At 36.1% G+C, this 12971-nt stretch overlaps 1 protein-coding gene across 1 annotated transcript in view; it reads right to left on the reverse strand.

Annotated features, from left to right (window-relative positions):
- Positions 1-7649, reverse strand: part of LOC148866954 (putative callose synthase 6) — a 91290-nt gene extending 83641 nt beyond the window's left edge. Inside the window, exons 1-2 of the mRNA XM_088979600.1 lie at positions 6936-7649; positions 5800-5900 (exon numbers count right to left, since the gene is read on the reverse strand). Coding sequence (XP_088835726.1) covers positions 5800-5900; positions 6936-7146 — 312 coding nt within the window. The 5' untranslated portion in view covers positions 7147-7649. The remainder of the gene's footprint in view (positions 1-5799; positions 5901-6935) is intronic.
- Between the last annotated feature and the right edge of the window lie 5322 nt (positions 7650-12971).

The following is a 12971-nucleotide window of genomic DNA, read 5'->3' on the forward strand; positions in this document are numbered from 1 at the left end:
TCCAGTTCTGTAAGTAGGAGAATAAGGGGCTCACATTCACTATCCCTTAAGCCTCATCTAAAACCAAAATCCCAATTCAACCTAGTTTCCAAAGGCAGTCCAAATTTAGAAATAGGTTCAGCCTTGTGATTGGAGGAAGAGTGAAGTGTAGGAAACCGCAAATTGAGGGGTTGGTCCCCAATCCATAGATCCTCCCAAAATAAGATTCTCTCCCCACATCCCACATCAATCCTAGTGTAAGTGAGAAAAGTTGGTAGTACCTCTGAAATTTCTTTCCATGGGGATTTTGAAGAAACATGAGGTGCCAGCTTTGCTTCCCAGCCATTTTCTTTCACACCATGAATACTTTCAATGACCCTATACCACAACCTATCTCCTTCTAAAGGAAAACTCCAAAGCCACTTTCCTAGGAGGGATGTATTTCTTTTGATTATGTTTCCAATAACAAGGCCTCCCAACTCTTTTGGTTTGCACACTTGTTCCCTTTTTATCAAGTGGTCTTTTTCTTTTCACCCGATTCCAACATGAAGTCCCTCATGTACTTTTCTAGTTGCTTGGTATGTTAGATGGTATTCTTAAGGTGGATAGGTAATAGGTAGGCAAATTGGCTAAGGTGGACTTGATTAAGGTGACTCTTCCCCCCAGGGATATATAGTTTCTTTTCCACAAAGCTGATTTTTTTTAAAGTCTTTCTACGACCGGTTTCCAAAAGCTTTCTGCTTTCATATTACCCCCCCCCCAAGGGCAGTCCAAGATACTGTAGAGGCCAAGTTCAAACCTCACAACCTAGTATACCAGCCACTACTTGAGTTTCTTGTTCCTCCATGTTGACTCCTGCCACACAGCTCTTACCCCAGTTCACTTTCTAAGTTGAGGTCCTTTGGAACCCATTTACTAAAGCCTTTAGGTTTCTTACACTAGAATCATCACAACCCTTACAAAAGATGATTATGCCACCTGCAAATTGTAGATTGGCAACAACAATTTCATTCCTTCCAATCCTCCTAAACTGATTTTCTAGATCAGCCCTAATAATCAGTTTACTAAGAGCTTCAGCAACAAAAGTAAATAGGAATAGGGAAATGGGGTCTCCCTGTCTTAAACCTCTTTTTACCGGAAAGTAATACATGGCTACTCCTTTTGTCAAAAGTAAGAAATACACTAAGCTAATGCACCCGTTAATCCACTTTCTCCATCTCTCTCAAGCTAAACTTTTCCAAAAGGTCAAGAAGAAAGGACCATTCCACCATATCATAGGCTTTTTCCAAGTCTAACTTGCAAATTAGGCCTCTCTCCCTCTATTTTCTTTTTTTAGACACACTCATTTGCCACTAGGATTTCGTCTATAATTTGTCTCCCTTCCACAAAGGCTCCTTGATTTTGAGAAATTACTGAGGCAAAACATTTTTCAACCTTCCTGCCAAGACTTTAGCAATAATCTTGTAAAGGCTTCCTATGAGACTAATGTGTTTGTAGTCTTTTGGAATTTTAGCCTCTTTCTTTTTCAGCACTAGGGCTAGGAAGGTAGCATTGTTTCCTGGTGAGGTTCTCCCTTTCTAGTGAAATTCAAAAAACACCTCCATCAAATCATCTATTATTATCTCCCAACAATCTTGATAAAATGCCATAGAAAAACCATCAAGTCCTGAAGCTTTAGTTTTTTTCCATTGAGACCACTACTTCGTGAACCTTCTCCACAGTGAAATTCCTTTCTAAGAAATTGCTTGTGTCTCAGATATTGTGTTCCAATCTAGATCCCCCAAATCAAGGTGTCTATTTCCTATGGTTGCAAAGATTGATTTTGTTGAGGATTTAATCAGTTTTGTGTAGATTTAACAGTAATTTTTATATGTTTATTGTTAGATAGGAAGCGGGGACCACAGCATTTATGTTAGGTCCTTTGCTGATTGTTTCTTAAGTCTTTTATGTGTTTTTAGATGCTTGCCACCCTAGAAGGTCATATTAGTCATTGTACTCCACTTTATATTTTTAATATAAATACTAGTGAAGGGGGAGGCCAGAATTAAGCTCTCTTTTTCTTTCTCAAATCTCTTCTTCTTCTTCTTCTTCTTCAAGAAAATATCTTTTCTTTTACAGATTTTTTTTAATTCAGCAGATTTCTACTTGGTATTTGTTGAAATAAGTTAGCTTCTCTTAAGTTTTATTTATTTTTCTGTTCTTTAGTGCCATAGGGGCACTCTTGTAATTTCTCTTTCTTTTATTATTAGTTGGGTTGCCCTAATATAAAAGCTAATAGCTGGCGCCGCCAGCTACATGTTTTGAATCCAATTTTTTCTTCTCTCTTCTCTCTTCCCTCTTTCTCTTCTCCCTTCCTCCTCTTCTTCCTCTCCTCCGATATCTCTAGCTTGGAAAACATGGTATCAAAGTGGGTTCTCTGGGATTAGAAACCGTGGGATCAAGCTCTTCTTTCAATTTTCTCAGTTTCTTCTTTGTTGTGGATCAAACTTGTCAAGGAAGTGCATTGGACGGATCTGAAGGTTGATGTGTTCTTTCTTCCCTTCTCTCTTGGTTGTGTGCCAAGAAACAATTAAAGAGAGGGAAGTTTAACGCTGTGAAGGCTTTTTTACCTTTTCCTGTGGATCGTGTGGTCCTTTTTTGTACCCAAGTAAGTGGGTTATGGAGGTCTGAATGACCTGTAAGTGCTGTGAATTTTTTCAGTCTTGTGGATCATGTGATCCATTTCTGTGCCCAAATAATTGGGTGATTCAGGTCTGAATGCCCTGTAACTGTAAGACAGTGATCAATTATGTCTTGGAAATTTTTCCAGTAGATGTGTGGGATCCCTAAAATTTATACCTGACTAAGACTGAACTGAACTGGGTTGGGGATTGAACTGTGGCTGAACTTGCATGAACCAACCTGAACAGTTAATAAACTGTGGCTGAACTGATGTTTTTTGAACAGAACTATCCTATAACATGTCATCTGAGGACTCTATCCTATCTAATGGGTCCTCCAGTCAAGGTGGAGTGAGTGGGGGATTTGACATGAGTTTCCCCATGGCTGTGATACCTTTTGATGGTCTTAACTACCTAGAATGGTCAAAGGGAATCAAATTATACATAACAGCCAGGGGGAAGGTAGGCTATATTAATGGTAGAACAAAAAAACCAAAGTTTTAGGGGGTAGAGCATGATAGGTGGGATGTGGGATCAAGAAAGCAGCATAGTGATGCCATGGCTGTTACTTTTTATGTTACCTCCAAACAGGAAGACCTTCATGTGGGCTGAAACAGCTGTTGAGATTTGGGAGCAAGCAAAATCTACCTATTCAGAGCAACGTCATTATGCCAAAATATACCTGTTGCAAGTTTCTTCTTCTACTTGTAAGCAGGGGGAGAGGACCCTCTCAACCTATTATTCAGATTTGACCTCAATTTGGAAAGAACTAGATCTCTATCAGAACATTGATTGGAAGTGTGATGCTGATGCTAAGGCCTATAAGTCTCTGGTTTCCTAACAACAAGTTTTTGCCTTCCTCTTGGGGCCGAACCCTGTATATGAGTCCCTCAGAGTTTAGATATTAGGAAGTAAAGATCTTCCTTCGGTACAAGAAATGTATGCTCTAGTTCAATCCGAAGAGAGCAGACGAAGTGTGATGAATAGCTCTGAGAGGGAGCAGATTGCCTTAGTGGCTAAAGGGAGTATGGGTGTAAGAGGCAATAATTCCTTTAAGAAGGGTGACTTCTGGGTGAAAGTGGATGATAAGGATAAGTTATGGTGTACTCATTGCCAGAAGGCTAGACATACTCGAGATACTTATTGGGACCTCCATGGAAAGCCAAAGTGGGCCCAGGAGTTTAGCAAGAAATCAGGTCAGAATAAGAAGACAGGACAGCATAATCAAAAAAAGTTCAATACAACAAACTTGGCCTCTCAGGAGCCTCAGTCATCTACTGGTATTCACCAGGACCACCCATCCGTTGCCAATCTCCAAGAAGATATCATTAATTCTTTCTGTGTCCACTTAGATCTGTATGGGAGAGCAGTATGCCTCGACTTCCTTTGCATCTACTTCAGGTAATGGTAATCTTGCCACAGCCCTCCATGTGTCTTCCCATTCATTTGATTCCCCTTGGATAAACGACTCTAGAGCTTCAAACCATATGACGGGTAAGTCAAATTGTTTTCAATCATATCAACCTTTATCTGGTAGGGACAAAGTGAGATTAGCCGATCGTTCTTTTTCCAACATAGCTAGTCAAGGAACCATAACCCTTCCTTTTGGACTTACCATTTCTAATGTATTACATGTCCTGAAATTACCTATAAATTTGTTTTCAGTCAGTAGCATTACAAATTCATTAAACTGTTCAGTGACCTTTTTTTCCTTCTTGTGTTCTACAGGATTTGGACTCAGGGAAGATGATCAGTAGAGGTCGTATGGTGGATGGTCTCTACATGTTGGAGAACAAAGCTACTCTTGCAGTCATTGAGTCTACGAGTCAGTCTAGTATGAGTCAAGTTTACTTATGGCATAGTCGTTTGGACCATTTATCGTTTGAGCCGTTAAAGGTCTTACTTCCAGATTTATTTAAACCAGTGTCAGTGTATGAGTTCAAATGTCAAACTTGTCAATTGAACAAACAATGTAGAACTCATTTTTCTTCAAGAAATAATAAATCGGAATTTCCTTTTCATATTGTTTATTTTGATGTTTGGGGCCCTGTTACTTTACCATCTAAGATTGGCTATAAATATTTCATTACTTTTATTGATGACTAATCCAAATATACATGAGTGTACCCCATGAGGTCCCAGGATGAAGTACTAAAGATCGTAAAAGATTTCCAACACATAATATAAACCAAATTTCAGACAGAGATCCAAATTTTCCAGTCTGACAATGCCAAAGAATATTTCCATAGTGATCTCACAGAGTTCTTTGCTTCGTGTGAATCTATCCACCGTAGTTCTCGTGCCAAAACTCCTCAACAAAATGGTGTTGCAAAAAGAAAAAACTGCCATCTACTTGAAGTGGCTCGTGGGTTACTCATCCATATGAGTGTTCCAAAACGTTTTTGGTTGGATGATGTGTTATGTGCTACCTATCTCATCAACTGTATGCCATCTCGTGTGTTAGGGTACAAGGCCCCTCATCAGCTCCTATTCCCTAAAGCCCCCCTCTTTTCTATTCCCATTTGTGTGTTTGGTTGTCGTTGTTTTGTTCAAAACTTGTCTCCTACCAGTGGTAAGCTTGACCCTCATGCTCTTCCTTGTGTATTCTTGGGCAACTGCTTTGGAAGTGGAGGGGTGATCAGGGATGGAGAAGAAAACATATGTGCTTTCTTCTCAAGTCCAATTAAGCAAAGTGATGTGGCAACTGCAGAATTCTTGGCAGTTATTTTTGGAGTTAAAAAGAGACAAAGAATTGGGTCTTGAAAGATTAATTATTGAAGGCGATTCCAAAATAGTTGTGGACTGGATAAAGGAGGAAGGAGTATCTTGGCACCTAAGGAATGTTCTCAGGCGGTTCAAATGGCTCTCTAGGGACATGTTTATTCAAGTTAATTGGTTAGAAGATCTGCCAACAGCCTGGCGGATGATCTAGTTAAGCAATACAACTGGTGTCTACTTGTCTTCCACATTTCTTGTTGTTGTGCTTTCTCTTAATCTTAATAAAATCTTTTTCTTAGTTACTGATCAAGAAAAAAATTAATATATGAGACAGAAACGATGCATATTCCATTAAATGTCAAAATCTTCAGGCTATCCTTGGACAAAGAAAGAAAAGTATAACCTTCAAATGGAAATACAAGGTCTAAAGTTATCAGGCTACCTTTTCTAGTCTATGTAGAAAGTAGGTCTTGAACTGACGAACACCACGTCCAGTTGACTTAGAATCCATTTTGTGAGTCTTCTCAAATGCATGAAAGCGACCTGTTTGAACATTTCTATGAGTATTATATATAGTTCAATATAATATCATCACAAACATCATGCCAATTATAAAATGTCTAGATAGATAAAATATAAAAAATAGAGCATCTTGATAAACAACCAAACTACTAACACCTAAAAAAGATCAAAATATTTACATATAAGTCACAATTCTAAATGTAGTGAGTGTTATGGAAAGCCATGAAGCAAGGACTAAAAAGATGATTAAAGCAATTCTATAAGAATCAACAGAAATAGATCATATATTGATTTATATGGATTTCTTAACTTGAGGTGGACCTCAATAATTTCTTTAACTTAATGTAGACCAGAGCAGTATCGTAGGAATAAGTCTATGAGTAGTAACAACAGATTATTAGAAGCATTCTCTGCTGTTCAACCACCTAGTTTTCTGAAACAGAAAATGAAATCAAAACATGCGACTATATCATATAAAACTTAACCCATTTAATCCAGCTCCATCTCAGAAAGGTTAATTCAGTCATGATGTCAACAAGGTGTACTCAACAAATTCTTGGCAGTTCAAATTGTTCTTATAAATAAAAATTGAAGAAAAAAAGAGGAAAAAAAAAACAAATTCTTGGCAGTTCTTACTTCTATTTTCAAATGTGGGCAGCTTATTAATCGTCCATATTAAAATGCAAACATGAATACCATCACAATTTGGATGTCTCTGCAGTTTTTACCTTCAAAGCATTTATCATTAGCAGGCATTAATTGCTTTTCTTGGGCAAGTAATTATTGCGGATGACCCTACTCTTATGAACTCCTCAACTATCTCTCAAATACAGTTAAATTCAAGAATCAATTCAGCGACAATTGTGATATTGTGAGCTTCAATTAAGTGCAAATTCTTCTCTACTGCGAAAATAAAAAACAAAAGTAACCCACAATTGCCCCAATCTAGTCTAAGCCATAAGTTCATACTTGTATTTACCGTCCATATCTACAATACATATAAAACTACAGAGCTGCCATGAGTACAATGTGAGTGTCCAGGCAAGTGAAGCTTACAGAGGTAGGCAACCCTCGGATTTTCAGCCTCAATCTCATTGGCAACGCGAAGAATCGGCACAATCGCAGAGAGGGACGGCGGAACGAGTGCAATTTCATCCTCTGGAGTCTGGACCATTGTAGTCAACCTCGTCATCTTCCGAGAGATGGCTCTTGGCAACCCATCATTCTTTGTTCCACTGGTACTCGCCATCTCTGGCGGAGTAGCCATCCGTAGAGTCGTCCCTGTTGTTCTTCTTCTTCTTTCCTCCTGGTTGAGATCGGTTTCAGCCGATAAGCGGATGACAGAGCTTTTGGCGAAATGGGAAACAGAGGGGAAGTCCTCATTTTGTTAGAGGCTGATTGAGAGAGAGAGAGAGGATTATTCTTTTTTGCTCGAGTGGGGCAACTGTCTTTCAGTTTCTCCAACATCAAGAAAGGAATTAGAGAAGCCAACTTTGATCCATTTCTCTCTTTTTCCTCTCACTCGACACTAGCTCTTTCCTTTTGCTTTAATTCTGCCAAAGAGCAAGCTAACCGACGCTTTTCTTATTTTTTTTATTAAAGCAAAAAAGAATCCCTCTCTCTCTCCCCTCCCCGGTATTTACTAGAGAACTCATAAGCATCGCAAATCGCACTCAAGACTATCGGATGATCACTCTAGATTTAGATTTGCTTACCAAAAAGGAAAAGTGTACGTACGTTGTTGAAGTTAAGAAAAGAAAAATATACACCAAGCACATTGTTAAAGTCGGCAAAACTGGAACAGGCTAAAAAGACAAAATCAAATTAGAATAAGCAAAAGTTTGGAGAACAACTGGTTCCTGTAACTCTGTAAGGACAGATAATACGTAAATTGTAAAATGGCCACTGTAAGGTGATACTTTATCTCCTTTATTTTTTTATAAGGTGAATTATTCGCATCTTCGATATACAAAGGTTTGGACTTTGGATTCATACCCAGAACATGCTATATAGCCGTCCATCTAAAATATGTTTAATTGATGGGGTTGTACATGTTTTGTGGGTAAGTGATTTAGACTCACTTATTTCTGTTTTTTTTTTTTTTGATAAAATTTTAGACTCACTTATTCACCTCTCCACGAAGATCATAAGTTTTTTGGGAGCTCATTTAAACCTATTTTATCATATTCCCAGTGATGGAGTCAGAAAATTTCTTTTAGGGGGCAAGTTATATAGTTTTTCTGTTTATCGTAATGAAAAAGTTATATTAAGTAGGAGTGATTATTATTCGGTTAAAAAATTGTTCATTGATCCAGCTTTTGTGTATTTAGATTTTGGGTTTTGATTTTCATAATTGAAAATTTGGTTAACAGAAAAGGTGAATTAATAGAATTTCATTATATATACAATATGATATAATCATAACCATGGGATGCACAGGCTTTGTTAAAACAATTTCAGGTAATAGAGTTAAGGGTGCAAATTGGGTGTATTCAATTCAAACCCAACCTAATACAATCAAATGTAAATTATAGACTCTATTTGCCTAACAGGTTGGATTTTGAGAATCCAAACCCTCCCTATACATGAAAATGTAAAACCCTCCTTGTATTCAAAATCTGTATCTACTTTCCTATTAGTTCTTGTTATATAAAAGTAATAAATAAGTAAAATAACATAAATAAATAACAAATTTTCCAATTATTTGATTAAGATGTAAAAGAACATATAAACTATCAATTATGATTTACCTAGTATATAAAGCTTATATGTTTTCCAACAATATGCAAGTTGAGGGATTGGGTTTAGCCTAATATTGTATCCTACCCATCACATACGGGTTATAGAATCCCAAAACCCGATTTGCCCCAAAACACATCCTTTAAACAAAAAAACCCACCCTGTCGAGATGGGTAGGGGTGGATACCCACCGGATAGTGTAGAAATTGCCATTCCTAAGCCCAAGATGCTTATTTAAGGTTGAATTGCACCTAGGTTGGTAAACTCAGAATTAATCTTGAATTGGACCAAGCTTGAGCTTGAGGTTTGAGACTTAGGATTGGATTGACCCTCAACCCGATCCAACCCACTCAAGTTGCACCTAGCGGGTACCTGTGCGATGCATGGGCTTTGTTAAGCAAAAGCTAAACAATAAAAGCACATAAGAGTAGACAAATGTTTTATACTTTATCCTTTTAAATAATTAATAATTAGTTGTATTTTATATACTACTTTTAATAATTTTTTACAATACAAAAATAACAATAATTAATTTTAGCTAGGTTGTTCATCAAACCGATGAAATTGACCAACACATCCCAACTCAACTTGAGTTAGTCGATTTTCTAGTATTTCTAGTAGGTTTCAGTTCAACAATTTCCCAACCTAACCAGGTCGAGTCAATTTCGGTTTGGCTATTTTTAAATCAACAAAAATTCACATATTCTTTAGTCTAAAATATTTTATACTAGTCGAAACATGTGCAATGCACGATATTTTTTAACTAAATTGCAAATTAGAGTCAATGGGATGTTAAAGAGCCCTAGATATTTATAAACACCTTACCACAAAATTTCAGCACAAATATACCCCATTTAAACTTTCATTGCACTAAGATTTTAATTTGGGTTATCTCATTGGCCAAGATATCCATTTCTTAAATGCCCTTCATCATACCATTTATGGACCAATCAAACCCCACCAAATGATACAAGAGACCAGTACCTCTAGAAACCCTATTGTCAACACTTGATTTTTATTCATTTTGCCATCGAAGCCCCAATTTATCCAAACACCCAATCAAACTGTTCAAATCCTTCCAAAGTACCTAAAAAACCTCGAACACCATCACCAGACTTAGGACATCTTAAAATATATACCCCTAAAATTTGAACCCTAGATTCTCCTCCATTTATTCTTTTACCAAACCAAGATTCCCTTTCAAACCCTCACATTAGCCTAAAGCACTCACAACCCAAATCTCCTTGATCATAACACCTAAATCAATTAAACTATAGACACACCAAAAACATCTACCTATAAATTTTCAACCTAAAATTCATCCATTTGCCCCATCATCAAACAAATATTCTATTTCATATGCTCTTGTTGACCAAAATTTTTGTGATTTTGGCCCTTGAAAACCAATCAAATGCTTCCATCAGATCCTAGACACCCTGAGAACCCTACCCACAAAAAATTCAACCCAAAAAGCTTTGTTTGCCCCTTTATTACACCAAGATTTTGTTTTAAAGCTTCGCATTTACTAAAAAAAGTCCTTTCCAAATATGCCAGATCTCAACACAATTAGGCCAAACTGACCCTACCAGTCAACCCATAATGCTCAAAAACATCACCCTACCAAATTTTAAGAAAAAATTTCATCATTTTCCCCTCCATCACACAAAGTTTTTGTTTCAAAGTTAATAAATTAATTGAATCACTACCCCTTTAGATTTGCCTAATCCAAGCCTATTTAAGCTAACTTGATCCCACCAATTGATTGAAAATGCCTAAAAACCCACCTTTTGAAACTTTAGCCAAAAATACCCTTATTTGCCCTTTTCATAAAAAGATTCAATTTTGGACAATCTCATTGGTTCATACATGCAATCTCATTGGAATAATTACCCCTCTAGATCTACCTAATCCGAGCCTATTTAGGCCAATTTGACTCCACCAATCAATTCAATATGCTAAAAACCCCACTCTATAAAACTTCAACAAAAAATACCCATGTTTGTCCTCTATATAAAAAGATTCCATTTTAGACACTCTCATTGCCTCATACACACAAAACCACTGTATATACTCAAATCCATCTCCACCTTTCATTTTTTAACCCAAAATACCCACCATTATATTAGAATTTTGTTTTGGCCTCCACAAACATGAATTAACTAAAATCCCCCTCAAGCTTACCAAAATTACCAAAATACCTAAATTAAATAATTAAATAAATACCATATTTAATGGTATTTTTAACGATACTTTTTATTAATTACAATACTTATTTAATTATTTAATTTATTTAATTAATAAATAGTATTTATGAAAATATTGTTAATTAACTAACAATATTTATTAATTAATGGTATTTTAATATAATTAATTAGTAATTCTTTAATTAACAATATCTTTATTAATTATGGTATTTATTTAATTAATTAACAATATTATATGTATTTTTTGTAATAGTATTTTTATTAATTATGGTATTTAATCAAATAAATATCATAATTAATTAATAAATATTGTTAAATAATGTATTACTAATATTGTTAATTAATTAAATAAATTAAATAATTAAATAAATATTGTTAATTAATACTGATTATTAATTAAATTAATTAAATAGTTCATTATGAGAGAGAGAGATGGGAGTGATGAGGTGGCTTCATGAGGGAGCAAGAAAGGTTAAAATGACGTGGCATTTTTCTACTTTAGTGTGTGTGTGTGTGTGTGTGTGTGTGTGTGTGTCTCTCTCTCTCTCTCTCTATATATATATATATATACGGAAAATAATGAAGAATAATAAATGATTATGAATAGTAATGATATGCAGAGAGATGTTATGCAGAAAGATAAACAATACTCAAAAAATTCTATTCATAAACTATATAATTATTGGAAAACTTCTTAATAGAGATCTAATAGTACTTACAGATATATAGCACACATAGGTATAACAACAGATACTCTTACAAGATTACAAATAAAATAAAACTCAAAGAGGACTTAATACTCTTAAGAACTTATAGACTTTTTTCTCAAATTTTACACCAAAAATCTTGTACACCTTTTGCTTGAGAAAAGAGTGATTTATATAGAGGTGGCCGAGCTTTCCAGAGCGAGACCACTTTATTGTGCATCTAAATTATTGAGATGCTTCCTTATCACCTTCTTGTTCTATTAGGAACAATTGTCGATACTTTTACTGTTTCGGATGAGATGGAATCCTCAAATAGTATCACGACCGTGGTGCAGACTGAGAGAGTTGACACTTTCTGTCTCGAGGTCTTTCAAAATTCCTTTGCTTTTCTCTTTCATCTTTTCGGTCATTCGTAAGGATATTTCTTTGAGATCTAGTGGGTCCAAGTCTAGGAACTTACTTCGAAGCTTGTCCATGTAGGATTCAAAGATGGGCTGGAAGATGTTATCTTCTTCCGATGTAGGCTTGAGGATGTCTGTGAGATTAAATTTATCCCACCATTTTATTTCAATTTTCCTTTCAATAGCTGGAAGCATCTAAGAAATATCCAGGTGACAACTTCATTTTAGAATCTAGGTGAGTCGAAATGTATTGAAGAACTCGAATTGTTTTACATGCTCGAATTCCAGATAAGCTCTTCCTTTACCAAAAGCTTTATATTTGTCCATGAGCTCTTGGTGAGGGAAGATATCATCGGAAGCTCCCCAAGAGGTCCACCAAACATATGCCCAACCAGGGTATGGGCCTTGATTGTCTTCAGAGAAACGAATGAACCATGAATGTCTAAAATGAAATTTTGCAACAGAAATACTCTATACCAAGCATCTTGATAATCCCAGTAATTGAATATTTTGGGCCTTCTATCAATAGGCTTGGTGATGAATTTTGGCTTGCTTACATCACCCCAAGCAGACAAAGAGATGAACTTGACTATTACTAGCTTGGAATAAGCTAGTTCAGTTTTATTTGGATATCTAAAATAGTGTTGAATTCGTGCAAGTCCCGTATGAAGAAGAATTTCTTCATAATACTTTTGGTCCTTATTTTGACCACAGATAGTGAAATGATGCCCATCTAGGATGGAGAGGGCAAGGTGCCGAAGAGCTCCTTTCTGGGTTAACATGAGTGGAGATGATGACAGTTTCTTCTCGTGAGATAGTTATCACGAAATCTGATGAATTAGGCATATACTGACTGGAATTAGACTCTTCCATCGTTGGAGATGATTCCTTAATTAAGGGAGACATTAATGGGGACTGATTAGTCCTTGAACTTGCTTCGATCTCATAATTAGATCTTGGATTGGACTCATTAGTCCTTTTAGGGCGCCTGGAATTAGGATTTAGAGGAAGATGAAGTTTTCTGTTGGTCATCTTTAATTA

Source organism: Nelumbo lutea, chromosome 3 (genome assembly GCF_056320005.1).
Source record: "Nelumbo lutea isolate HS-2025 chromosome 3, American lotus-T2T, whole genome shotgun sequence".
In the NCBI taxonomy this organism is placed as follows: Eukaryota; Viridiplantae; Streptophyta; class Magnoliopsida; order Proteales; family Nelumbonaceae; genus Nelumbo; species Nelumbo lutea.